The 22,888-nt window shown below is 59.9% G+C and overlaps 8 protein-coding genes across 9 annotated transcripts; all 8 read left to right on the forward strand.

Annotated features, from left to right (window-relative positions):
- Positions 1-739: 739 nt before the first annotated feature.
- Positions 740-3,003, forward strand: ABB37_05709 (hypothetical protein; the record flags this gene model as incomplete). 2 transcript variants are annotated; one of them, XM_015803840.1, is made up of 1 exon in its annotated part: positions 740-3,003. In XM_015803840.1, the coding sequence occupies exon 1, from the start codon at positions 985-987 to the stop codon at positions 3,001-3,003; it is 2,019 nt and encodes a 672-aa protein (XP_015657665.1). In that variant the 5' UTR covers positions 740-984. The 2 variants fall into 2 exon arrangements, with proteins under 2 accessions (XP_015657665.1, XP_015657666.1); XM_015803841.1 differs by having other exon boundaries at positions 765-3,003.
- A 587-nt stretch (positions 3,004-3,590) lies between these two features.
- On the forward strand, positions 3,591-5,016 carry ABB37_05710 (hypothetical protein; the record flags this gene model as incomplete). The annotated part of the gene is made up of 1 exon (XM_015803842.1): positions 3,591-5,016. The coding sequence occupies exon 1, from the start codon at positions 3,709-3,711 to the stop codon at positions 5,014-5,016; it is 1,308 nt and encodes a 435-aa protein (XP_015657667.1). The 5' UTR covers positions 3,591-3,708.
- Positions 5,017-5,738: 722 nt separating this feature from the next.
- Positions 5,739-6,325, forward strand: ABB37_05711 (putative mitochondrial translationally controlled tumor protein (TCTP); the record flags this gene model as incomplete). Its single annotated transcript, XM_015803843.1, has 1 exon — positions 5,739-6,325. Exon 1 carries the CDS (start codon positions 5,813-5,815, stop codon positions 6,323-6,325), a length of 513 nt encoding a protein of 170 aa, XP_015657668.1. The 5' UTR covers positions 5,739-5,812.
- A 970-nt stretch (positions 6,326-7,295) lies between these two features.
- On the forward strand, positions 7,296-10,448 carry ABB37_05712 (hypothetical protein; the record flags this gene model as incomplete). Its single annotated transcript, XM_015803844.1, has 1 exon — positions 7,296-10,448. Exon 1 carries the CDS (start codon positions 9,171-9,173, stop codon positions 10,446-10,448), a length of 1,278 nt encoding a protein of 425 aa, XP_015657669.1. The 5' UTR covers positions 7,296-9,170.
- A 1,701-nt stretch (positions 10,449-12,149) lies between these two features.
- ABB37_05713 (putative Atp-dependent DEAD/H DNA helicase recQ) lies at positions 12,150-17,819 on the forward strand (the record flags this gene model as incomplete). The annotated part of the gene is made up of 1 exon (XM_015803845.1): positions 12,150-17,819. One exon carries the CDS (start codon positions 12,150-12,152, stop codon positions 17,817-17,819), a length of 5,670 nt encoding a protein of 1,889 aa, XP_015657670.1.
- A 506-nt stretch (positions 17,820-18,325) lies between these two features.
- Positions 18,326-18,887, forward strand: ABB37_05714 (putative adaptor complex AP-3 small subunit; the record flags this gene model as incomplete). The annotated part of the gene is made up of 1 exon (XM_015803846.1): positions 18,326-18,887. The coding sequence occupies exon 1, from the start codon at positions 18,387-18,389 to the stop codon at positions 18,885-18,887; it is 501 nt and encodes a 166-aa protein (XP_015657671.1). The 5' UTR covers positions 18,326-18,386.
- A 460-nt stretch (positions 18,888-19,347) lies between these two features.
- On the forward strand, positions 19,348-19,803 carry ABB37_05715 (hypothetical protein; the record flags this gene model as incomplete). Its single annotated transcript, XM_015803847.1, has 1 exon — positions 19,348-19,803. One exon carries the CDS (start codon positions 19,348-19,350, stop codon positions 19,801-19,803), a length of 456 nt encoding a protein of 151 aa, XP_015657672.1.
- Positions 19,804-19,878: 75 nt separating this feature from the next.
- ABB37_05716 (hypothetical protein) lies at positions 19,879-22,692 on the forward strand (the record flags this gene model as incomplete). The annotated part of the gene is made up of 1 exon (XM_015803848.1): positions 19,879-22,692. The coding sequence occupies one exon, from the start codon at positions 19,879-19,881 to the stop codon at positions 22,690-22,692; it is 2,814 nt and encodes a 937-aa protein (XP_015657673.1).
- Between the last annotated feature and the right edge of the window lie 196 nt (positions 22,693-22,888).

A 22,888-nucleotide genomic window follows, 5' to 3' on the forward strand; every position in this document is an offset into this window, starting at 1 on the left:
ATATACTTACATGTATTGATGTATTCTATTTCCCTTTTCCCTTTATTTTCTTCCTCTCCTCGGTGGAAACTACTTGTATTCTGTAAAGGACCTTCGTTGAATCGCCGCTCGTACGGCTAACATGTACAAAAGAAGGGGTGATCTGCTTGTATGACATATGTAGCAATATATATATTTATAACTCTTACGGTGCCTTATGTTCTCCCTCCCCCCCCTCCCCTCGTGTACTCCGTTGTATTTCCTGTATCTTTCGTGGTGCCCTGTACCCTAGTAAGAAGACATCCATCTCCTATCAATTGTTTGCCAAACGGCGCTGGAAGTGCCTGGGACTTCCCCGAGGCGTCTCTGCAGAGCACACGGAGTGTTTCACACTGGTCCGTATTCGAATCGGTGCTCTGCCCGAACAGCTGCGTGATTTCCCTTTTTTCTGTTTTTAAATGGGGAGGGCAATGGAAGCAATTCGGTGCTTTCCTCTTCTTCTGCGTTTTCTCTTTTTTTAGCTGGCGATCCACGTTGCCGTCGTAGCAACACGGTAGAGAGAGAGAGCGAGAGAAAAGGAGAAGGAAGACATGCTGCTGCCGCCTGTGCCTGTAAGTCATCTCTTTTCTTGTGCTCGCATCTTTCCACGCTTTCCTCCCGCCCTTTCTCGCTCCCTGTCGGTCTACTATTACTGTTATTATGTAAATGGCTTTCACATATCCACGGCACAATTCCACAACGTAATTTCCATGACACCGTGAGTGTTCGTGTGTGCCGATCGCGGTAGTACAGCCGTTTCCGTTTGAATCTCGTCACCACCGCTCTTTAACTATTCTCTGTCTTTTTCCGGTTTATTGATAAACGAACGCCTTCCGTCAGCAGTCGAGGTCAAGCGAGGGACCACCTCAAGCACCTATCAGCACCGGTGTTCATTGCTTTTAACAACAACATCAACAGCAGGCAAGTAAGCAAGAGCAGAGCAGAAAAGACACGCGCTCTAGCGATATGGCGTATCTTCTTCACCCGTCCTCCATTGTTGCCCCGTCAGTGCAGGATCACGTCACCGGTGAGAACGCCTCTGGCGCGGGACTCTTCGGGCCTGTGCGCTCGCTTCTGCACTGCGTGCACGCCGCCCTCCACGGTGCAGCATCCCATGGCGTGGGTGGCGATGGGAATCGCGCGTTTCGCGGCAGCAGCTCCGACGTGCCGCAACACTCAGGAGCCCGACAACGATCCCCCGGTGATGCTGCGTCGAGCCCACTGCCCGCGTCCGGCACTTCATCATCTTCTTCACAGGAAGAGAAGCCTAATGCTACCTACAAAGCACACGCGGGGAATCGATGCGTGCCGTTCGCAGCGACACGTTTCGCCCGACCGTCTTTCACTTCACGAACGCCACAACCGGCCGCCGCCGCAGCGGCTGCAACTGCGGTGCCGGCGCATCGTCGCAGCAGCGGCGCGGGCAACACAGCCGTCACCTCCGCAGTGACCTCCGATGCCGAGTTGTACCGCCGCGCCGTCGACTTTGCCGACGTGGCTGAGGTCCTGCGCTGTCCCCTGCCGCCGGTGGAGGGCTGTCCCACTCTGGGTGCCTACGGCGGGAACCTCGTTAAAGGCGACGTGCCCACCGGCGAACACTCCTCTGCGGCGAGTCCAGCAGGGACGCCGCCGCCACCGCCACCTCTGGCCTTCCGCTGCATCGGCGCAGACCCCGACACCGGCATCACCATCTACAGCACCCCCGTCGAGGACTGCCCGATGCACCTCATGCGCGCCTACGCGATTCTCCCCTGCGCCCCGCGGGACGTGCTGCAGTACATGGACAACGACGTGCGCCCACAGTGGGACACGTACATTCGCCGGAGTGCGCTGCTGCGTGAGCTGCCGCCGCCAGAGGTAGCCGCGGAGGCGAAGCGCACGTATGGGCTGTCGAGCTCAATTGGCACGGCAGAGGCAGGGGTCGGTCGGCGGAGTCCGACAAGTCTGTCGGCCCGAGCACAGCCGCCACCATACCCCTCTGACCCACACCCCAGCGCCACGGCGATGACGGCCTTGCCTACCCATTCCCACGGCTTTAGCTACCAGCCGGGCCAGCGTCGCGTTGCCATCCATTACCTCGAAACCCGCAGCCCCGTTCCCTTTGTGCAGGACCGCGACTTCGAACTCGTGGTGGCGGAGGAGGTGCTGCCGGACGGGACAGCCTACTCGAAGGCCTTGTCGACCCCTTTTGGCTATCACATGCCACTGGACCCGCAGCAGTCCCGCTACGTCCGCGGCGTGGTGCTGCTTTCTGGTTTGGTGGCCCGCCCCCTCGATGCCGCGGTGGTGGACCAGGTGCTGCCGCCGATGCTGCGGCGTCATCGGGCGTCGTTTGCACAGCAGACCAGAATCACGGGGAGGGATTCGAAGGCAGCGCAGCGCAAACCCCTGCCCGCGCAACGGCGGCCACCAGCACCATCATCACCGTCACAATCACCGCCGCCGCCGTCAGAGTACTGCGTGCTGGAGTATGTTGGCCTGGTGCATCCCATGGGCATGCTGCCAGCCGTACTGGTGAACGTGGTCATCTCAGCTCAGCTGAACGCCATGCGTAAGATGCAGGCGTTTATTGCGCGGCACCCGATGTCGACGCTGCGGCCGCGCGGCTCAGCCGCCGCCGCCGCCGCCGCTTCATTGAGGGACCGCCCCGCACTGCGGGCGACGGTGCCTCCGCTGAAGGAGTTGTCCGCGGCTTTGCGGGCGGCGCCATCGGGGGCAGCGGCATCTTCACGGACTGCAATGAGCACAGAAGAGAAGCGGGAAGGAGCGGCAGACGTGGCGGCTACGTCGCCCACGGTGGGTGATGGGTCTGTGAGCACGCATGCTGACCAGACGTCGAAATCCACCGGGTGTTCCGAAGAGGGCGAGAGGCAGCCGGGCACATCAACAGAGAAGGAGGCGGGCAAGACAGCGGAGAGGCAGAAGCGCCAGTCGGCGAGGTCGTGGTGGCGGTGGCGACCAGGCCCTTTCTTCTCTCGGCTCTAACAACAACATAAAAAAAGTATATACGCAGATATATTATGGCCCTCTTCCTTTTTATTTTCTCTCGCTGTCCCTTTCTCCTCCATTGGTTGTCTCACCTGAGGCCTAGTTTCGACACGAGCTTGCCAGCTGTTTTGATGAGAGTTATCCTTTTCGTTCGCTGGATTAGTTCGAATATGCTACGTGGGGAAAGCGGTTCGTGTCGTCCTTAGAAGGCCTTTTGAATTTACTCACCTCGTCTCTGTTTTCTGTTGTAAAACATGTTGCTATATCTATATGGGAAAACAAAACTGGGAAAACACGATCGAATATCAAGGGAAACAAAAGTGGAGAAGTGATCCTGCTGTTGCTCAGCGAGGTAAGCTCGTCGACATCGGAGCTTCGGCCAGTCTGTTTAGGCCTCTTTGCGAGTTTTTATTCCGTTATGATGATGATGATGTTTTTTTTTTCAATTAGTGGCGTTCTGTAACGAAATCACAGCTTCCGGGTACCATCACCTTTGCAGACGTTCCCACCCCGCTCCATTCTCCTTCCCCCCGCTCCTTCCTTGCCTCCCTGCCGCCCTTCCTATCCACGCTTGCACGGCAAACAGGAAGGGAACGCTTTTAGTCGCGCATGCTCGTGTGCGTTTCATCTTGACGCACACTTACCTGGTTTACTTTCAAAGGATAATAATAAAACAAAAACAAACAAAAGAATCGCACCACAATGCTGACCACCTTCTGCTGGGTCCCCAAGGGGGCGATGAAGGCCACTCCGATCCTGTCCACCGATACGGCGAAGCAGGCGCGTGCGAAACTGCGCCATCAGCACCCCGAGTACGTCGAGGAGGAGGAGCAGCAGGGGCAGCGTCAGAGAGCATCGGCGGAGGATGAAACCCACGAGCGCTCCGCCGCGGACGCGGATGACGAAGACGCACTGAACGTCAACGTTGACGACGCCCTCCGCGCCTTCGCCGGTGGTGGCCCCGGTGCGCTGCTGGAGGAGGTCGAGTCGGACGATGAAGAGGAGTTGGAGGACACCACGTTTAAGCAGACCGACCTCGTCTTCACGGTGGCCTGCGCTGATGCAGAGGCGCCGCGGCTGGAGCTGTACGTCTACGATGAACCAGAGGACAACATGTATGTGCATCACGACATGGAGATCTCTGCGTTCCCGCTGTGCAGCTCGTGGCTGACAGATGGCACCATGTCGATGGCGGCTGTCGGCACGATGCTGCCCTTCATCGAGATTTGGGCCCTTGACGTCATGGACTCCGTAGAGCCCGCCATCATCCTCGGCGGGTGCGAGAAGCAGTCGAACAACTACTCCAAGAAGGCGCTGCGGCGAAACCTGAAAGCGGACTCGCACACCGAGGCGGTGCTGTCGGTGAAATGGAATACCGTCGCACAGAACGTCTTCGCCTCCGGCAGCGCCGACCGCACGATGAAACTGTGGGATTTGAATGCGGGCGGTGTCTGCCTGGGCACCTACAGGGAGGCGGACAAGGTGCAGTCGCTGGACTGGCACCCCACCGAGGCGAACTGCCTCCTCTCTGGCGGCTTCGACGCGAGCATGGTGCTGCGCGACTGCCGTCAGCCGGACCAGACGGCCCAGCGCTTTACCCTGCCCGATGTGATTGAGCATGTGGAGTTTGTGCCGGCGCTGGGCGGCGCAGGGGCGGCCCCGCTGGTGATGGCCTCCACGAGCGGCGGACACTGGGCCGCCTTCGACACCCGCGTCGTCGGCACGCCGGTCTGGCAGGTGCAGCCACACCAGGCCGACGCCACCTTCAGCTGCTCCCGCCAGGTCCCGGGGCTCTTCGCGACGGGCGGCAAGGAGGGCACCATCACGCTGTGGGACGGCCGCGACGGCGGTGCCGCACCGACGGCGATTGTGTCGCGGAGCTACAAGACAGGCTCGGTGCTGTCCTTGGCATTTCACCCCAACTCACCGCACATCCTCGGCGCTGGCGGTGCATCCGGGGCGCCGCTGGTGTACACCATCACGTCCGACATCCACGATGTGTTCCGATAAGTGTGGCTGCTTGTCTTCTTTTCTGTTGCTTTCGCAGGGGAAGAGGCAAGAGGTGGGGGTTCCTCTGTCGATGCTGGCGTGCACAGCCCAAAAACATGATAATCTGAAGGTCTTCAGTAATGCCGAACTCGTATAACCGTTTTAATTGTTCCCTCACACGTACCTGTGGTGGTTGGCGCGTAAAGTCTGCAAGCGTAGCACGTAAACAAAAAACCCAGTAAAAAAACTCATATACTAATCTATAAAGGAGTAGAGCTCACTTGTCAAACGCTGCAGCAGCAAATGAAACTGAAGCTATTTTGCTTGTCTGCATTCGGCGGTTTTCACTGCTTTTCTTTTCCGTCCCAGCGTGCGTGAGACACGGCAATGATCTGTGCAAAGCAACTGTTGGTGGAGCTCTCGATGTAAGCAGCTTCTGCTGGCAGCAAGGTGGTCGGCTGCGCGAACAAATGCGCGTGCCGCCCCCTCCTCCCTCCCCCCGCGTTTGGTGCGAGCGTAAAACAAAGTGCGGAATGAGTCGCTGGACAGTGTCGGCCTCTGCTTGCCCAACCAACTTCGCCGATCTGTGGGTGCAGACTTCCCTGCCAAGAAAGGGAGGCCCCATGGTTGTTTCTTTGCAAGCTCCCTTTTCCGCTTCTCTATTGGCCTTTCACACCCCATCTGCTTTTCTGTCCTTGACGAAACAAACAAACAAACAAAACTCGCGCTACCAACGACCCCGCAGTCTCGCTCTCTTTCCAGCTCACGCACACAGTGCTTTCTTCCGCTTAAACTTCGCTTCCCTCCTTCCGTAACCATGAAGATCTTCAAGGACGTGCTCACCGGTGCCGAGGTGGTGTGCGACAACGACCGCCCCTTCGACGTGGAGGGCGACATCGCGTACATGGTGAAGGGCCGCTACATCGACGTCGGCGGCGAGGACTACGGCATCTCGGCCAACGTGGACGAGGACGCCGCGGAGGGCGCGACCGGCGATGTGGCGGAGGGCAAGGAGCGCGTGGTGGACGTGGTGTACAACAACCGCTACACCGAGACGTCGTACGACAAGGCGTCGTACATGGCGCACATCCGCGGCTACATGAAGCAGCTGCTGGAGAAGATCGAGTCCGCTGATGAGAAGAAGGCCTTCCAGACCAACGCCGCCGCCTTCGTGAAGAAGGTGCTGAAGGACATCGACGACTACCAGTTCTTCATCCCGGAGGGCAACGAGGAGGACCCGGACAACGGCATGATCGTGCTGTGCCGCTGGGACGGTGAGACGCCGATGTTCTACTACTGGAAGGACGGCCTGAAGGGCGAGCGCGTCTAAGCGTTTGCGAAGGCACCGGATTCTCTTCAAGGATCTCGGCTGATAAAGTACAAATTAAATCTAAGCAAAATTAAAGAAAAGGTAAGAAGATATATTTATACACTGTGAAGAAGAATGGATCTTTTAAGCAATGTAATCTGGTAAAGGCGCATTGGATGGCGAGAGGGCGTTGAGAGCAGTAGGACAGGTTCTCGTGAGCCGTCATTTTTCCTCTCTCCGTTGATCACCATTCTGTCTTCATTTTCTTTTACACTCTTTTCCAATGTACTTGTAGGTCAGGTGAGCACCTGTTTTACTCCGTCTCGCGAGCTGGCTGGAGGTAGGAGAGGAGAGCGGTAGAACTGAGATGGCTTCCTTCTCTTCTATCTTTCTTCTCTCCCCCCTCTCCTTCATGCTGTGCACACGTCGGAAAGGGAGCTGGTGTACTGACTTGACGTAACAAGCCGCATGGAGAAGAAGAGTACTGGTTGACGCGCGCCCCCCAAATTATTAAGAACTCATTCAGAGAAAAAGCGAGAATCTACGAGAGGTGGCCTTGACCAGCGCATTGAAGCTGCGGAGGGGCACAGCGGGCGAAGGCTTCCTGTTGCTTCGCCCCCCTCCCTCCCTCCTCTTGGCTGCGTGTCTGCTGCGGGGAAGCATCGCCGCGGTATTCTTCTGACGCATTGCGCTGGCCGGCCAGAGTTTTTCGCTCTCCGATTCAACGGCGGAAACAACACCGCGCGGATGGAGCGTCCAAAGGAGCGAATGCAGTTCATGTTTTCCTCTTCAATGTATCTGGCTCTTTTGTTGTCGCACCCCAGCATGCGCGCTGAAGGCGAAGGCGCTTGATGTACGAAAGAAGAAAGAGTATGGAAGCGAGAATTTGCTCACGTGTACTACCGCATCGTTGCATCTTCCATTTTCGCTTCTTCTCCTCTTTTCTCCTCTTTCTTATGTGTTTTACGTTGAAACGGGCTTGCGTTGCTACAGCGAAATGAGGTTTATTCGTAGGTGGTTTTTTTAGTTTGTTGTCATGGCATCGTTGGGAGACGCACGTGAACCGATGGATGCCCCGTCGGTCAACGCTCAGCTCAGCTTCTTCCTGCAGCAACACGCCTCCTTCTCTTCATTTGCCACCTCAGAGCTTTCCTGCGAAGGGCTGCGGCGTTATCCTCTACCGGTGCTAACAGGGGCAACGGCTACCGATGCCGCCGGGTTCGCGGGCATGCGAGCTCAACCTGTGGCAGCCTTCGACTTGTCCGCCTCTTCGACGAACCCGTACGGCAGACTTCACTCAGTCGCGAGTGCGGTGCATCAGTTTTGGCAAACATCCGATGCGTCTTCTTCGACAGACTCCTCTCATGCAACAGGAGGGGAGGCCACCTCGTCGTCGTCGCATGCAGTTCATCATCCAACTGGCCGCGGAGAGGAAGGAGTAGGCAACGGCGCTGCGTGGTTGGCGCAATCGCCGTTTCGGGGGTGCGCACGGGCGTCCTTTCACGCACGGTTACGTCACCTGGCCACGCCGCCCTCGTCCAAGTGTTTTGATTCACACAACACAAATAGTTCCATAGAAGCGCCATGCCAGGGGCCGCTGTCATGGATGGATGCGTTGTGTCATGGCTTCTCCACTGCTGCTGCTGCCGTTGACGATGATGGCCCTTCCCGTCGAAAGCGGCTGCGCACCGCATCAGCAGTGGCTGTGACGCAACCACCACCGCCGCCGCAAAAGTGTCAAACCACCGCGTGCAATCAAAATGCTGATGTGTGCACAGAGAACGTCGCCACTGCAGCGATAGCACGAGATGTGCGGCGCATGACCACGGTGGAGGCACATGAAGTGGCGACGAGAGAAACGCGTGCCCCATCACCGGCGTTGCGGTCACGCGTGACGGAGAACGATGACCTGCTGGGCATGTTGCTGGGGGTGCCCACGGTGGTGCCAGCTGCCATTGCGGAGGACCGCCCAATGAAAGGTGGTGACGGCGAAGCGAATGGCTCGGCGGCGAGGTCGCACGCCGACCTCCATCAGCGCCGCACTTCCGCTCCCGAAACAACGCAGCAGGAAGCAGCGGCGGCTCCGCAGGTGACGGCAAATGCGAAGGATCGTCGACCCGTGCACGCAAACGCACTCTCCTCGGACGATGAGGCTTGTCTGATGCGGTGCAGTGTGAAGGAGCTGAAAGATACCTGCGCTCGACTCGGACTGTTAAGCACGGGCTCGAAACACGTGCTGCTGCAACGCATTCAATTATATCAATCATCGAGGAAGCCGACCAAGGACACAACGAACACCTCAATGCCTGCAAGCCAGTTGCCATCCGCAACACCATTTCCACCACTATCAGGAAGGCGAGATGTTTCTCTAGCTGCCCCTGCCGCAACGCCTCCAGTTCTGCTGTCTAGCCGCTCCGCCAGTGGGTTGCCGCCGCGTACCGTCTTCCGTTATCGAAGTCCGTCAGCGCCGCCGGGTGCATCGACAGTGACAGTGGCCACCGCTGATAATATGGAAGGAAAGACACGTGTTAGCACACCGCACTCCGCATCACCTTTGACAGTGACGCTACGTGGTAGTGCAGCGACATCAACGGCGCTGGGAGAAGATGTGCTGCGGTTTGCACCCACAATGGCGCCTCCAGCACCCCCTTCACGCCGCGTCGTGCCCTCCCCTACTGCGTTTCTTCAGCAACTCGTGGCAACTCACCACCATCAACAGCAGCAGATCATCGCAACATCCCTTCCTACAGCTCACAATGCATGTGAAGGGACTGAAGCGAATCTCTGCGTGAGTGACAAGCGAACAACCCCACCACTTCTTTCTCCAGCTGCGTCGCGTGCTCAGGAAGATGCGCTCAAGAGTGAGATGAGTGCCGTGCGCTGGCAGTGGTTGGTCGACTTCCGCGAGCGCGCCGGCGGCCAGCGCGGCAGTCGGTCAAAGCACGAGGGAATGATCGATGCGTTCCGCCGTCAGCAGGTGCCGTGCACGTCCGTCATGCTGCCTTGTGGTGACTTCATGCTGGCAGTGGATTTGTCCCCGCAGGAGGCTGATGAACTCCAGCAGGCACATCAACGCGGCTCCTCTTCTGCTGCATCGGTGTTGTCGCAAGCTGAGGAAAGTACAAACGAAGTGCGCGGGGCGACCGGGAATGCACCGGCGGAGCCGTCGCCTATTTTCGGGCACGTGTGCTCGCTGGTCGTGGAGCGCAAGACGGCTGCGGATCTCGACGCGAGTGTGAAAGGCTCGCGCTACTCGGAGCAGCGCCGTCTGCTGGAGGCCTCACCGTATGCGCTGGTGGTTTGGCTGATTGAAGGCACCGATGTGGGCGGGGGAGGTGCAGGGCGAAGTGCGAAGGGCGGTTTCTTCTCTCGACCTCACACGTGCCCCCAACAGGGCGGAAGCCGAAGTCCGTCGCCAGCACCCAACGACAGCGATGTGGCGTCAGCGACGGACGTTGCAAGTGTGGCCTCGCCCACCTCGCCGTCGTCACCGGTGGAGAGCGCGCAGCAGCGGGTGGACTCGGCGTGCGCGTCGCTGGGCATGCAGCAGCAGCAGCAGCACGGTAGCTGGCTGGTCGTGCGCACGCGTAACACGGCGGAGAGCGTGCAGTTTTTGAAGCAGCTTGCGCTACAGGTGGCGCGGCAGCTGGCGGCGCGGCGTCTGACCCACCGCGAGACGTCTTCAGCGTCGAGAAGCGCGTTGCCCATTGTGACGACCGACATGGATCTTGCCCGTGTGGAGGTGGGCGCCCACCTGAGCAGCTCGTTCTGCTCTTTACCGCTTGCACGGATGACTGCACCGAGCCGTGGTGAGAGCGCCGCCCACGTTTGCCGTGCCCTTTCTCATGCCTTTCTGCAGTTTGGGCCCACTCAAGATTGCTTACAAAGCGTCGGTGCCCTCCAGCGACGACTACGCGCGCAGACGGCCTTTCCACGCATGCTGCTGTGTGTTCGCGGCTGCTCACCGAGTCTGGCTGCTCTCTTAACCAGCAAGTATGGCAGTTTGATGGGTTTTTGGCGGGCGCTGCGCAGACATGGGCGCGAGGCCTGCGATGCGGACCGCGATATCCGCCGCCTGTCCACGGCACAGAAGAAGGTGTTTATTCTGCTGACGGAGTTTCTCCTGGCGAAGGACTACTATTGAGGTGCGTTTCCCTCTCTAGAAGAGAAGCCGATCAACAACCCCATCCTTGATCGCAGGGTTTTTTTTTTTGAATCGGTGGACCCTGCAAGCACCACGTGTATATGTTTAAAATCATAATCAACCTTCGTTATTAGACGTTCTTAGATGCTTCTCGTTTTTCTATGTCCTTTTCCTTCTTCACTTGACAGATGGTGGCGAGGCTTCTGTGTGTGTGTTGCACCGCCACGGCAACTTGAGTCCTCAAGAAAAGTTTATCGCGCGATGTTTTAGTCGAGGAATGAATTCGATGGATTTGGTTGCGTGTATTTCAACGTACACGCGTTGTTTCCTTTTCTTAGATCCCTTCTCTTTGCATCTGCGTCGTTGGCGGAGAAAGGAAACTCGTCTGCGTCCTTCGGCCTTCTCATGCGTATGCCGCTGTTTACTCGCTTGCGCCTTCTTTTCTTCCTTTCCTTTCTTTGCATTTCGCACTACTGGGCCTCGCTGACCGTACAGTGAAAACCCACGGAGGCTGTGGACAGAGAGGGGAGAACGTTCTTGTAACGACTTTGTGGGTGTCCCCTTGCCACCGTAATTATTTGGCTGTAACGCCCACACACGCACTCGCACCTTTCCTGCCTGACTGATCGGCAGAAAAATAGAAGAAAAAGGAAAGCTCACAACAGACACGAACAGAACTAAGCTCTTTCACTATAGAGTACACTGCAGAGCGTGTTGTCGTTTCCCTGCAGAGCTGCTCTTGCATTACACACGCACATTGCTCGCACACATACACACACACACACACACGAGAAAAAAAACTCTCTTACCAGCGAGGTATTTCCTGACCCTACCAGAGAGAATGTCGTGAAGACGCTCATCAGTGACATTTTCCTGCTCTTCTGCGTCTCCTCTGCGGATATTTTTTTGGTTTCTTCTTTCACCCCCTCACCTTCTTGCCGCTGTGGAATCTTATCTTCATTGCGCCAACTGCGGACTTCACTTTGCCGCGACGCCGTTGTAGTTGCGCTTCCGTTTTCGGACCAGCAGAACACGTTTTCACTCACAACCACAGCCGCAGAAATTCTTTTTTTTATCTGCGCGTGCTCCGTCTAATTCTTCTTCTTGATTTGCTTCTTCTTCTTGATTTGTTGAGTTCGCAGCATGCATCCGCCTCGCAAAATGTCGTTGTCTGCAGCGCCTCCTGCTTCCGCACCTCCATTGCCTCCGCTGGCGGCTTCCTCTTCTCCTGCCTCACTTGTCACCGCGGCTCCCTATCGCACAAACCTCAAGGAATGGGTCTCTGCGCTCGCAAGGGCAACGCAGCGTTGCCTGTCGGGTAACGGCGGGGCGGCCTCAAACAGCAGCATCAACGGCTCTGCCAGGGACACCACCCCCACCTTCGCCGAGTATCACGCGGTGTCTCTCCAAGCAGGAGCCGCCGCATCGTCATCGGCGCCGCCGCCGCCACCGATGCTGCTCTTTCCTTCCCGTGCACAGATGCCGGATCGTACTGCTGCGATGAGCAGCAACTATTCACGTCCTACTGCTGCGTCTGCTGCCCTTCCGTCGTCGTGTCTTTCGTCAACAGGGCCAATCAGCAGCAACAGCGGCAATGATAAGGCAAGCACTTCGCATCCACAGCCGCCGTTCCCATCGACCACTGTCCTGCCTCCCGTCGTCGCCGTTTCGGTACACAGCGGAGGAACAGGTGAGGGGAAAATGGAACGCGAAGGGCATCAAGCACAGCAGCGACCACCACCACCACCACAGGGGCGGTCGTCAGATCCTTCTCTTTCCTCCTTCGCGGTGCCCTCCCCTACGGCGGTCGCGTCCTCCCTGCCGCCACCGCAGCCCCCCATCGCCCCTCCTTCTCCGTCGCCTGCCGAATTTCTCAACGAGGTGAAGTCGGAGATGCGACTGGTGGCACGGCAGCTGCGCGAGGCACAGCAGCAACGAGACGACGTCATTCTTCTCGAGGACGAGGAGCACGACGCCTCTGCGGAGTTGATGCAGCTTGACGGCAGGATTGGCGAGCTAGAGAGGCGCTTTGCGCTGCTGCGGTTGTCACAGGCAACGCTGCTGCGCCGTCCTACCCCGGTCGCCACCCCGCTCCCCTCAGCCGCGTCGTCGCTGATGGGCTCGCCACGCACGGTGTCCGCGACAAACGTGAGCAACAGCACCAGCTTTACGGGTGCGCCGCCGTTGTGCTACGCGACAGCGGCGACAACGCCATCGACGACATCGGTAATGGGAGCCGTCAACGACGTGAACAGAAACGCTAGCTTTGGCACATCGCTTCGTAGCGGCATCCATGAAGGAGAACAGTTCCAGAACAGCAATAATTCTCCTTATTCGTTCACGAGCACTGCGGTGGCGGCCGGCGATCCGTCGCGTGCGGTGCCGTCGCTGCCGGCGCTTGCCTGGTCGTCTTCCACCACCGCCTCACCTGCCCTCAACGGCGCAACGACGTCTTCCTGGTCTACGGCCCTCGCCCAATACAACGCAAACAACAGCAGCAGCATGAACTGTAATACCAACTACACAGGGGCTAATGGAAACGGCTTTGAGGGCAGCGGTGGCGGCAGTAATGATACTATGGGCGAGGCTTCTGCCCCCTACACACGCAAAGGGTTTTCCTGGGAGGTGTACGAGCAGCAGGTGGACCTGGACGCGCTGTCACGCGATGCCCTCTCCCGCACCGCCCACGTGGAGTTGCCAGTGAACCCGACACAGCAGTACGGCGGCGAGCGCTTTCCGTGGTCGACCGAGCTGCGGCGCATGATGCGCGAGGTCTTCGGCCTGCACGACTACCGCTTCTGCCAGCTGGATATCATGAACGCCTGCATGGATGCGCGGGACGTCTTTGTGCTGCTGCCGACCGGTGGCGGCAAGTCCCTGTGCTACCAGCTCCCCGCCCTCATGCCGAACCCTGCCCAGGTCACCATCGTCATTTCCCCGCTGATTTCACTCATCCAGGATCAGGTGTACGCGTTGATTGCAAATGACATCCCGGCCATGGCGCTGACCGGCCAGACAAACGACGCAGCCCGGCGCAGTCTCTTTCAGGAGTGGGCCGCCGGCCGTGTGCTGCACACCCTTGTCTACGTCACTCCCGAGTACTTTGGACGGAGCGACCACTTCATTGGGACGCTGCAGAGCCTGGCGGGTCAAGGGCTGCTGTGCCGCTTCGTGATTGATGAGGCGCACTGCGTGTCGCAGTGGGGTCACGACTTTCGCCCCGACTACCGCAAGCTGTCCGTGCTGAAGAGCCAGTTTCCATCCATCCCGATCACCGCCCTGACGGCCACCGCGACGGACTTCGTCCAGCAGGACGTGATCAAGACCCTCGCCCTCCGCGACGCCATCATCTTCAAGGGCTCGTTTAACCGGTCCAACCTGAAGTACTCCGTGCAGCACGTGCAGGGCAAACAGGTCATCGCCGTCGTGGAGGACTTGGTGCTGCACCGCTTCTCGCCCAGCTCGTGCGGCATCGTCTACTGCCTCTCGCGGAAGGACTGCGAGGAGATGGCGTCGGCGCTCGTGCGGCGTGGCATCAAGGCCTCCTACTACCACTCCGAGGCCTCCGCAAAGAACGAACGGCAGGAGCAGTGGACGCGGGATGAGCTGCAGGTGATCTGCGCGACCATTGCCTTTGGCATGGGGATTAACAAGCCCGATGTTCGCTACGTCATCCACGCGGCGATGCCGAAGTCGATTGAGGGCTATTACCAAGAGAGTGGCCGTGCGGGACGGGACGGGCTGCCGTCGGACTGCGTGCTGCTGAGCGCGACGACGGACCGGCAGCGGCAGGAGCGGCTGATCCACGGCTCGAAGGACTGGCGGGCCTCGTTGACCTCGCTGCATCGCATGCTGTCGTACACTCTGAATGACGTGGACTGTCGCCGACGTCAGCAGCTCGATCACTTCGGCGAGGCGGTCGATGTGCATTTTTGTTTGACGCAGCGTGCGGCGGAGGAGGCGGCGGGGGTGCGTGGACCGGCCGCCACCAGCGTCACGCAGCTGTGCGACAACTGCGCCAGCAAGCTGGCGGAGGGCTGGGCTGTGAAGGAGGTGAACGTGAACTCGATTCTGATAGATTTGTACGCCATCGTGCAGCGTCTCGGTGCGCTGACGGCGAAGCAGCTCCTCGGCGTGTACCGAGGCGCGGTCTCTGAGATAGGGCGGGCGGTGGAGGCACGTATGCGGGTGAAGGGGACACCATCGGAATACAAGAACGGTGGGAAGCAGCCCAAGACACTGCTGGAGCGCGCGCTCCTACAAGCGATGCAGCTGGGGTTATTTGAGGAGCGTCTGGACAGCGTTAACGACTTCGCCGTGTGCGCCTTCGTCGAGCTCGGTGGCGGCCCGGCGGCGCAGCAGTTGTATCGAGATATCAAAGCAGGGAAGCGAGTCATCGTGGTGCGCACACGCGGTGAGAAGGCTCCATCAGGCAAGGGTGATATGAGTCTTGGCAGCAACGACATCAACGGCGTAGTAGCGGCGGCGGTGGCGGCAGGGGCAAAGGAAAACAGCATCACCGTGGAGGCGTTTGCGAACGCGCGGGCTGGTCGGACGCTGCGCCAGAAATTAATGCCAGCGGTGCCCGCCACCGCCGCTGAGGACAACGTACCGCTTTCTGTGCTTTTTGAGGGGGCTCCGGGTTCATTCGGCAACGCATGCGACGCCCCGACATCGAGAGCGAAGGGAGCGACGGCGGCAAGGAAGACGAAGTCTGCCGGGACGCGCCGCGGCGGAGGCTACGTGCTGGATGAGGCAGATGCCGACGGCGACGCGGTCTCCTCTATCGACTCCGACAGCGACGCGGAGGCTGACCTGAGCAACATGTCTAGCTTCATCAATGATGACAGCACTAGCGTCAGCAACAGCAGCAACATCACCGACTTCTCCACGCCAGCTGCGTCGTCGCACAACACAACCCCGCGGCGAGAAACGGACACGGGTACGGCGATGCGTCGAGCACAGGCACTGGCGGGGTCTCGCTTACCCTCTCTGAACGACCGGGCTTCTACTACTTCTGGGCAGCTGCCCAACGCCTCCATGCGCCGCGCCAGCGACGGCGACCCCAACTCATCTGGCCAGCAGCCCCGCAAGCGATCGCGCAAAGAAAAAGCCGGCACGTCAGCTGCAACGGCGGCACCTGCGTCGACGGTGCCGGCGGCGCGCCTGGAGCGGTTGAAGGTGCTTCTCCAAGAGGAAATGGAGCAACTCGTGCAGACACTCGTGGGGCAGTCCGTCGGCTGCCGCAGCTACAACGTCATGCCGAAGAGCACCATTCTGCGCCTCACCGACACCTTGGCGGTGCCGCGGTGGGGCACGGTGGATGACCTGATGGACTTGGAGGGTATGGGAAAGAACAAGGTGAAGCGCTACGGCGCGGACATTCTGCGTGTCTACCGCCGCTTCCGCTACCTGCACATCGGCGACGTGAATGAGCTGACGGAGCAAGAGGCGGCGGAGTTGAAGGAGGTGAAGACGGCGGTGCGGCCACGTCATCGCCTCGTCCGTGGCAGCGAGCTCGTCGTGGAGGAAGTCGTGGAGGAGGACAACAGCAACGGCACCCCACGGGCGTCGTCCTCGGGGCTGCAGCCCATCAGTGGCAGCGACAGCCGCAATGGTAGCGTTGCTGCGACAGCGGGCGTGCTTGCCATGGCTGGTGTGGCGGGGGTGACGCATCACCTTGCGCAGCCGTCCATCTTACTCGACCCCACCACCCCCGATAAGACAAGGACGGCGTCCATCTCGACGGCCGGCACGCCATCGCAGCCGCACGGCGGTCCCCTGGGCCGCTCCCCTGGCAGCGGTGTGGTGGTCGACGACGCAGGGCCGCCCCAGGCACCACCGCGGCGCACCACCTTCACGTTTTCAACAACGAGCAAGCCAGCCGATGGCGCTGGCGGTGGTGGCGCTAACGCCGCTGTCGATGCAGGCGCACCGTCGACGTCATCGCTCGTACGTCCTTCGCTGCAGGTGCCGCACATCAACGTGGCTTCCTCAGCTGCTGCTGCTGTGTTGCCCCACACGGTAGACACGCTCGACAACCTCACCTATGATCCGTCTATGTCGGCACCGGCGACTGCATCGGCGGGCCGAGCACCCACGGCGATGGCGGTGAGAGGCGATGGAAGCGGTGCGGCGCGGTCCCTTGTGTTTAGTACCACGTCTCCTCCGTGGTCACAGCAGCAGCAGCAAGTGCCACCACAGCAGAATCATTTTTCCACTGCGTCGGTGTCGAGAGGACTCCCCGGCGCTCCCGTGCAGTTTTCCGCTCCCCTGCTTCCCGAGCCGCCGACGTGGCCCAGCACGTTGGGCGCGATCTCCTCCAACCCATTCGCTGCTGATGCTGCTGCTGCTGCTGCTGCTTCGGTGGCGGTGACGCGTGCACATGTACACCCCAACATGGACCTCCTTACACCGTACACCCCGGTTCCTTTACTCAACCAACAAGGGCAGACGATGGCGGGGGACGTCGTCGTGCCGCCGCCACCGGTGGGTGCCACAACGTACGGGTACCCCAGCGGTGACCCGAGTTTGGCGGACACGCTGCGTGGCGGCGGCGGCGTCCCTCTCAACGTTGGACACACACCTGCTTTCGCGGTTCTCGGCGATGCGCCGCATCATCGAACGGCACCGAGCAGCACCAACAATAATATCAACACCGATGAGCTGCTTATTGGCAGCAGTCCGATGCCCACCCAACAGCAACGCCAGCAGAGTCACAACGTCGAGAAGTACGGATTGCATGGCGCTGGCCCCAGCGATTCCACTGCCGCACACGCCGAGTCGGTAATGCTGCTAGGCTCCGACGGTGCCACTCAGGCACCGCTGTTACCATCGCCCAGCAGCTTCATCCCATCGGCAAGTAATGGCAGCGACAACAACGGCAGCAATTACGTCGGCACTGAGCTGGCAGTGCAGGGCGGCAACGCAGCTGCTGGGAGAGGAAGAGTAGGAGGGGACGCCGACACGAACAGCGTGGACTTTCTCATGAATTTATGCGATGATGCGCAGCTACGAACTCCCCTGAGCGGCAGTGGCGGTCAGCCATCGCCGAGTCGGCTGCCGCCCCAACGCCTCTACAACTATCACTATCACCAGAACAACGCAACGAGGGAGAATGGGAGCGGCAGCGTACGCGGTGCGGCGCCCCAGTCAGATCGTCTGAACACGAGCGGTGCCGCCGTCCCTACCTCGCCCTCGCCCCTCTGCTCTACGGGGACGGACGAGGAGGCGATGTCGTCGTCGGAGCGGCTGCTGTTTCAAACCGGTACTCCACAGGCGGCAGGGTCAGCCAAGCCAACATCGCAAAGGACGAAGAGAGGCAGCGGGGATCGGTTGGAGGTGTTTACGGTGGACGACGACTCCGAATGAATAAATGTGAGAAGGGAGAGCAGAACCTTTGTCTTGTGCGAAGGAGTGTTGTGTTGTCTGCGTTATATTTTGTTTTATGGAATGCAATTCATTTCCTGCTTCAAAGAAAAAAAGAAGAAACAAGCATTGTACTCCTCTCTTCTTGGTCAGGCGCACGTGTTAGCTGCACCTACGCCAGCTGTTCGTCATGCTCCCAGCTTCTGTTCTGCGCTGCACTCTTTCGTGGAGGAGCATCAACAGCACAAAAGCCTGCTCGAATGTGTGTGTGTGTGTGTGTGTGTGGTCGCGCTCAGATTTAGCGCCTCTGCGTGTTTGAAAGTGGCTCAGCAGAAACCCTCCGGGTACACGACAGCTCCTCAGCAGCTCGTTTTGTTTATGTGAGCTTTGGCACCTCGTGATCGACAGTGGAAGCCTGATCAGATCTACTCACCAACTACTCTTTTTTTCTTCTGCTGTTACTACTACATCTCTTCTCTGGGTTCATGCGGGTGGTGGCTCTTGCATTCAGCAGGGGATCTCCGACCATTGGTGTGCCGTTCACCTATCCTGTCCTCACACTAGTGCTCCATGATCAAGGCGGTGCTCATCATCAACACAGCCGGCAAGGTCCGGCTGCTCAGCTGCTACGAGAAGGGCATCTCCCTCGCGCAGCAGCAGGAGTTGGTGCGCAGCATCCACCGCGCCATCTCGCGCCGCGGCGACGAGCTTTGCAACTTCGTAGACGACTTCCACGAGTGGCCTACCCCCGACACCCGTGTCATATACCGCCGCTACGCTACACTGTGCTTCGTCTTTGTCACGGACTCGTCGGAGTCTCAGCTGGCGATTCTCGACCTCATTCAGGTGTTTGTCGAGGCCCTCGACCGCACCTTCGAGAACGTGTGTGAGTTGGACCTGATCTTCCACTCCGAGAAGGTGCAGTACACGCTGATGGAGATGATTATGGGCGGGATGGTGCTGGAAATGTCGCGCGATGAGATTATCCGCAGTCTGGCGGAGATGACCCAGCTGAGTGCGAACACCGTTGCCGACAACGGAGGGTCCCGCACTTTGTCTGGCTATCATTGAGCGCGGGAGGATTCAACCGTTTCGATCTTTTTAAATACTTTTTCTTCCACGATGAAGCTGCTGAGAAGACAAAAATTCTCTTTGTTTTTTGTTGGCGTGGATGACTGTGGTTGCTGCTGTTGCGGAGAAAATGGAGTTCATTCTTCTTCTTCGTATCTTTGTTGTTGTGCGCTCGTGCGTGGGTGTTGTTTCGGCTCCGAGCACAGCAGGAAATGACAAATGGACGAACCACTTCGGTGTCCAAACACACGGGGACTGTTTTTCGGGAAGGTTAAACGAAAAGAAAAATGAGATGAGCGAGGAGGAGCTGCCGTTCGTAGGCACACGGACAAGAGATGCACTTTTCAAAAGGAAATATAAACGAAAAGGGGCTGCGAAGTACCTCGTCCAGACGAGGTAGAAAGATGCTACAGGAAGGCACACGGTTTCCGCTTTTCACCACGGGAGCTATCCAAGTTGTATGCCTCGCTTCTTTTCCAATATCTTCCTTTTGCTTGTTATTGCTATTCCTCCCCCCCCCCCCCCCCCCCCCCCCCCCCCCCCCCCCCCCCCCCCCCCCCCCCCCCCCCCCCCCCCCCCCCCCCCCCCCCCCCCCCCCCCCCCCCCCCCCCCCCCCCCCCCCCCCCCCCCCCCCCCCCCCCCCCCCCCCCCCCCCCCCCCCCCCCCCCCCCCCCCCCCCCCCCCCCCCCCCCCCCCCCCCCCCCCCCCCCCCCCCCCCCCCCCCCCCCCCCCCCCCCCCCCCCCCCCCCCCCCCCCCCCCCCCCCCCCCCCCCCCCCCCCCCCCCCCCCCCCCCCCCCCCCCCCCCCCCCCCCCCCCCCCCCCCCCCCCCCCCCCCCCCCCCCCCCCCCCCCCCCCCCCCCCCCCCCCCCCCCCCCCCCCCCCCCCCCCCAACGGGTATTCTTTCTTTGCTGCTAGGTCCTTCACAGCTGCCGCAGTAAGGCGGTTCTCTAGACATCTTTTGTTTCTTGTTCACAGCATTCGTTTAACATAATGTTTACGGCCTCTCCCAGTGCAGAGGACGATGAAGCCCGGCTTCCCACGTGTGCGGAGCAGCTCCACGACCTCGCCCAGTCCCTCCCGCGCCACATTGAGCACACCGTACTTCCACAAGTAGCGGAAGAAGTTGCCTACAGCGCGGCAGATCTCAGCTCACAGGTGGACGGTGCCCGACAGCGCCTCCTGCAATCTGCCGTGCTGCGCCGCTCCGCCGTGCTGGCCCCAATGCTGAAGCAGCAGCTTGTCCATGACGCCGCCCGCCTGCAGCGCCGTCGTGCGCAGCTCGTGCAGGAGCTGCAGCGGTACGTGAAAAGCCGACCAGCCTCGGCAGTCGGCGTTTCACAGAAAGGCTCCACCACTGCTGGCGTGCAGGGCTCCACATTTTCGGAACTGCATCTTGTGCAGCACGCCTTGCAGAGGGAAATGCGGGGGGAGGAGAAGTTTACGAGCCTTGTGCAGGCCCCCCTCTGCCCTTCCACCGCGACGCTCACATCGTTCCTGGCCGCGGCGGTGACCCAGAAGGGACTGCATCGGCGGGTGTTGGCGCAGGTTGGGAGCAGCGAACCCGCGCAGGGAGTTCAGAAAGCGTCGGGGAAGAGTGCCACCCTTGCTGCTTCGACAGGCGCCGCCACCGCCTCTTCTTCTTCTTCGCCGTCGCCCCAGCTCGATGGGGCAGCCGAGGGCGTCGACGCGATTGAGGAGGCGCTCCGCCTTCTGCTGCATCACATCCGGCTGCAAGGTAGAACGCTCGATTCATCCACCGTAGGAGGTGGGTCGAATATGAGGAGCAGCCACCGCAGCGGTGGCGCTTCCCCGCGTCCGGGCCCACTCGCTGGGGCTGCCTCTGCTAGCGGTGTCACGAGTGGTGACGACAGCACACGTGTAAACGTGCGTGGCGAGAAGAGGGAGGGGATGGGCATTTGCGATGTGGACGGCGACTCCGACGTGGACGTTGATGATGAGGAAGAACAGACGCTGCGGATGGCTGCTGCGGAGGAAGATGTTTCGGTCTACGACCCGTCTAACGCATCGCCATCCCCAATACAGCAACGGCAGCAGCCATCGCAGGAGCACCGCGATCCTCGAAACGCGTCTTCCTCTGCGTCGTCCGGGCCGTGGGTGCGGGTGCCGGGAATCGTCTCACTCCGACAGTTCTGCGCAGACTTGCCGTGGGTGGCCGATCTCGCGGAGCAGCGCTACACCGAGGCACGCGAGCGTAAAAAACACAGCAGCAGCGGTGGCAGCGGCGGCAGTGAGGGTGGCGAAGGCGGTTACTTCAGCCGTCACGTGCAACCGGACGAAGAGGAGAAGAAGGCGGCGAGTAGAGGACAGCTGCGGCGACAGAAGGCGGCGTCGTTCATTTCATCTTTGGGTCCGTTTGGGTGCTTCTTTTCTCCTGCCTTGGCTGCTGGTGCCGCTGAGGATGGCGGGGACGATGATGAGGGCACCTCTGCAACGTCTTCTCCTGCCTCTTCTCCGAATGGCCGCGCAGAGTCGATGGTGGCTCGTGCCATGCGTCACACCGCTGCCGCTGCTGCTTCTTCAGGATCTCCGTTCCTTTCCGGCGATCAAAGCGCACACGTCAACGTCCCTCTCTCCAACGGGGACGGGGTACTTTTCGGAAGTGACGCGCCGACAGATGAGCGCACAGCGTTGGCACGAGCAGTGGTGCAGTGCCTCTCGCTCGCCGTGGATGACGCATGGCGGGACGTTGAGGAGACCGTTCTCACGCCGTTCTGCGCAGCGTCTGCGCACAGCAGGTCTGCACTCCTCAAAGACATCAACAAAAACAGTGAAGACGGCACAGAAAAGGAGACGACAGAGGAGGAGGAGGAAGAGGCCGTGTCTGCATTTCTGGAGGTGGTGCGGGTGCGCTATGCGGTGGAACTGGCCGCGCAGGTGGTCGCCGCCCGACAAGCCGTCGATCTTCTCCTTGACAGCGAGGACAGCGTGGTCTTCGATGGGGCGCGGCTGCTGACGCTCTCCCTCCACACAATGGAGCGAGCAGGGAAGGCGGAGCAGAGCGATGCAATGACGCACGAGCGAGCGACAACGTCGTCGCCTTCCTCCTCGGTGCTTCCCTGCACGGTGCTGACGGTGCCGGGCTTGGAGGAGGTTTTTTATGTCGTGGCTTACTGCACGGGTGCGGCGATGCTGCGCGAAGCAGCGGCGGCCACGGCAGGCACGTATCTCGAACCTGGAGGGCAGCCATTTGTGATCGACGTAGACGCGCAAGAGGAGACGGCTGGCGGGGACTGGGCAGATGCACCTCGTGCGATGGATTTCGCAAACGAGGAGGACACCGCCGCGCAGCATCAGGCGTCGCTGCAGGCGTGGGCTGCCGGCTTCGAGCAGCGCTTTCTCGCCCCCCTTTCCAGCTTCTCTGCGTTCACCGGTGACGGCGCGGTAGGCGCCTCGCACTCCCTCTCGCATCTCTTTCGGCTGTGGTTGTACCTGTGGAAATATGTCCTCTCCGTGCCTCTTCCAAGCACCGCGGAAGGACACGGCTGCGCTCCGCAGGCGAGCCAAGCACATGCGACGCATCGCCCACCACACGGCGGTACACCGGCGCAGTTGTTGGTGGCACCCCGCACGGCGCGCCGCTGGATCGAGAAGGTGACCATCGCCTCTCGCCTGCGCGGGTGTGCGGAGGCTAGTGTGATCGGCGCGACGGTGATGCCGGAGTCACCGCAGTGGTGCCTGCCGTCGTTCTGGACCCCGTCGGAGGCAGAGCGGGTGGTGCAACGCACGACGGCGCAGGCGCGGCAGGCGCTGTTGCGTGCGGCCGGCATGGACACATCTGCATGAGGGAAAATACACAAAAAATAATAAAAAAACAAGAAGTCATAAGTAACTCATCTGCACCTCATGTCGTCGCAGTTTCCAATGGGGTACACATACATACACACACGCACTGGACGCTGAAACTCACGAAAGAGAATGGTAAAGCTACTACACTCTTATATATATATATATATATATATATATATATATATATATATAG

The sequence above is a fragment of the Leptomonas pyrrhocoris genome (assembly GCF_001293395.1).
Source record: "Leptomonas pyrrhocoris isolate H10 chromosome Unknown, whole genome shotgun sequence".
NCBI lineage: Eukaryota > Euglenozoa > Kinetoplastea > Trypanosomatida > Trypanosomatidae > Leptomonas > Leptomonas pyrrhocoris.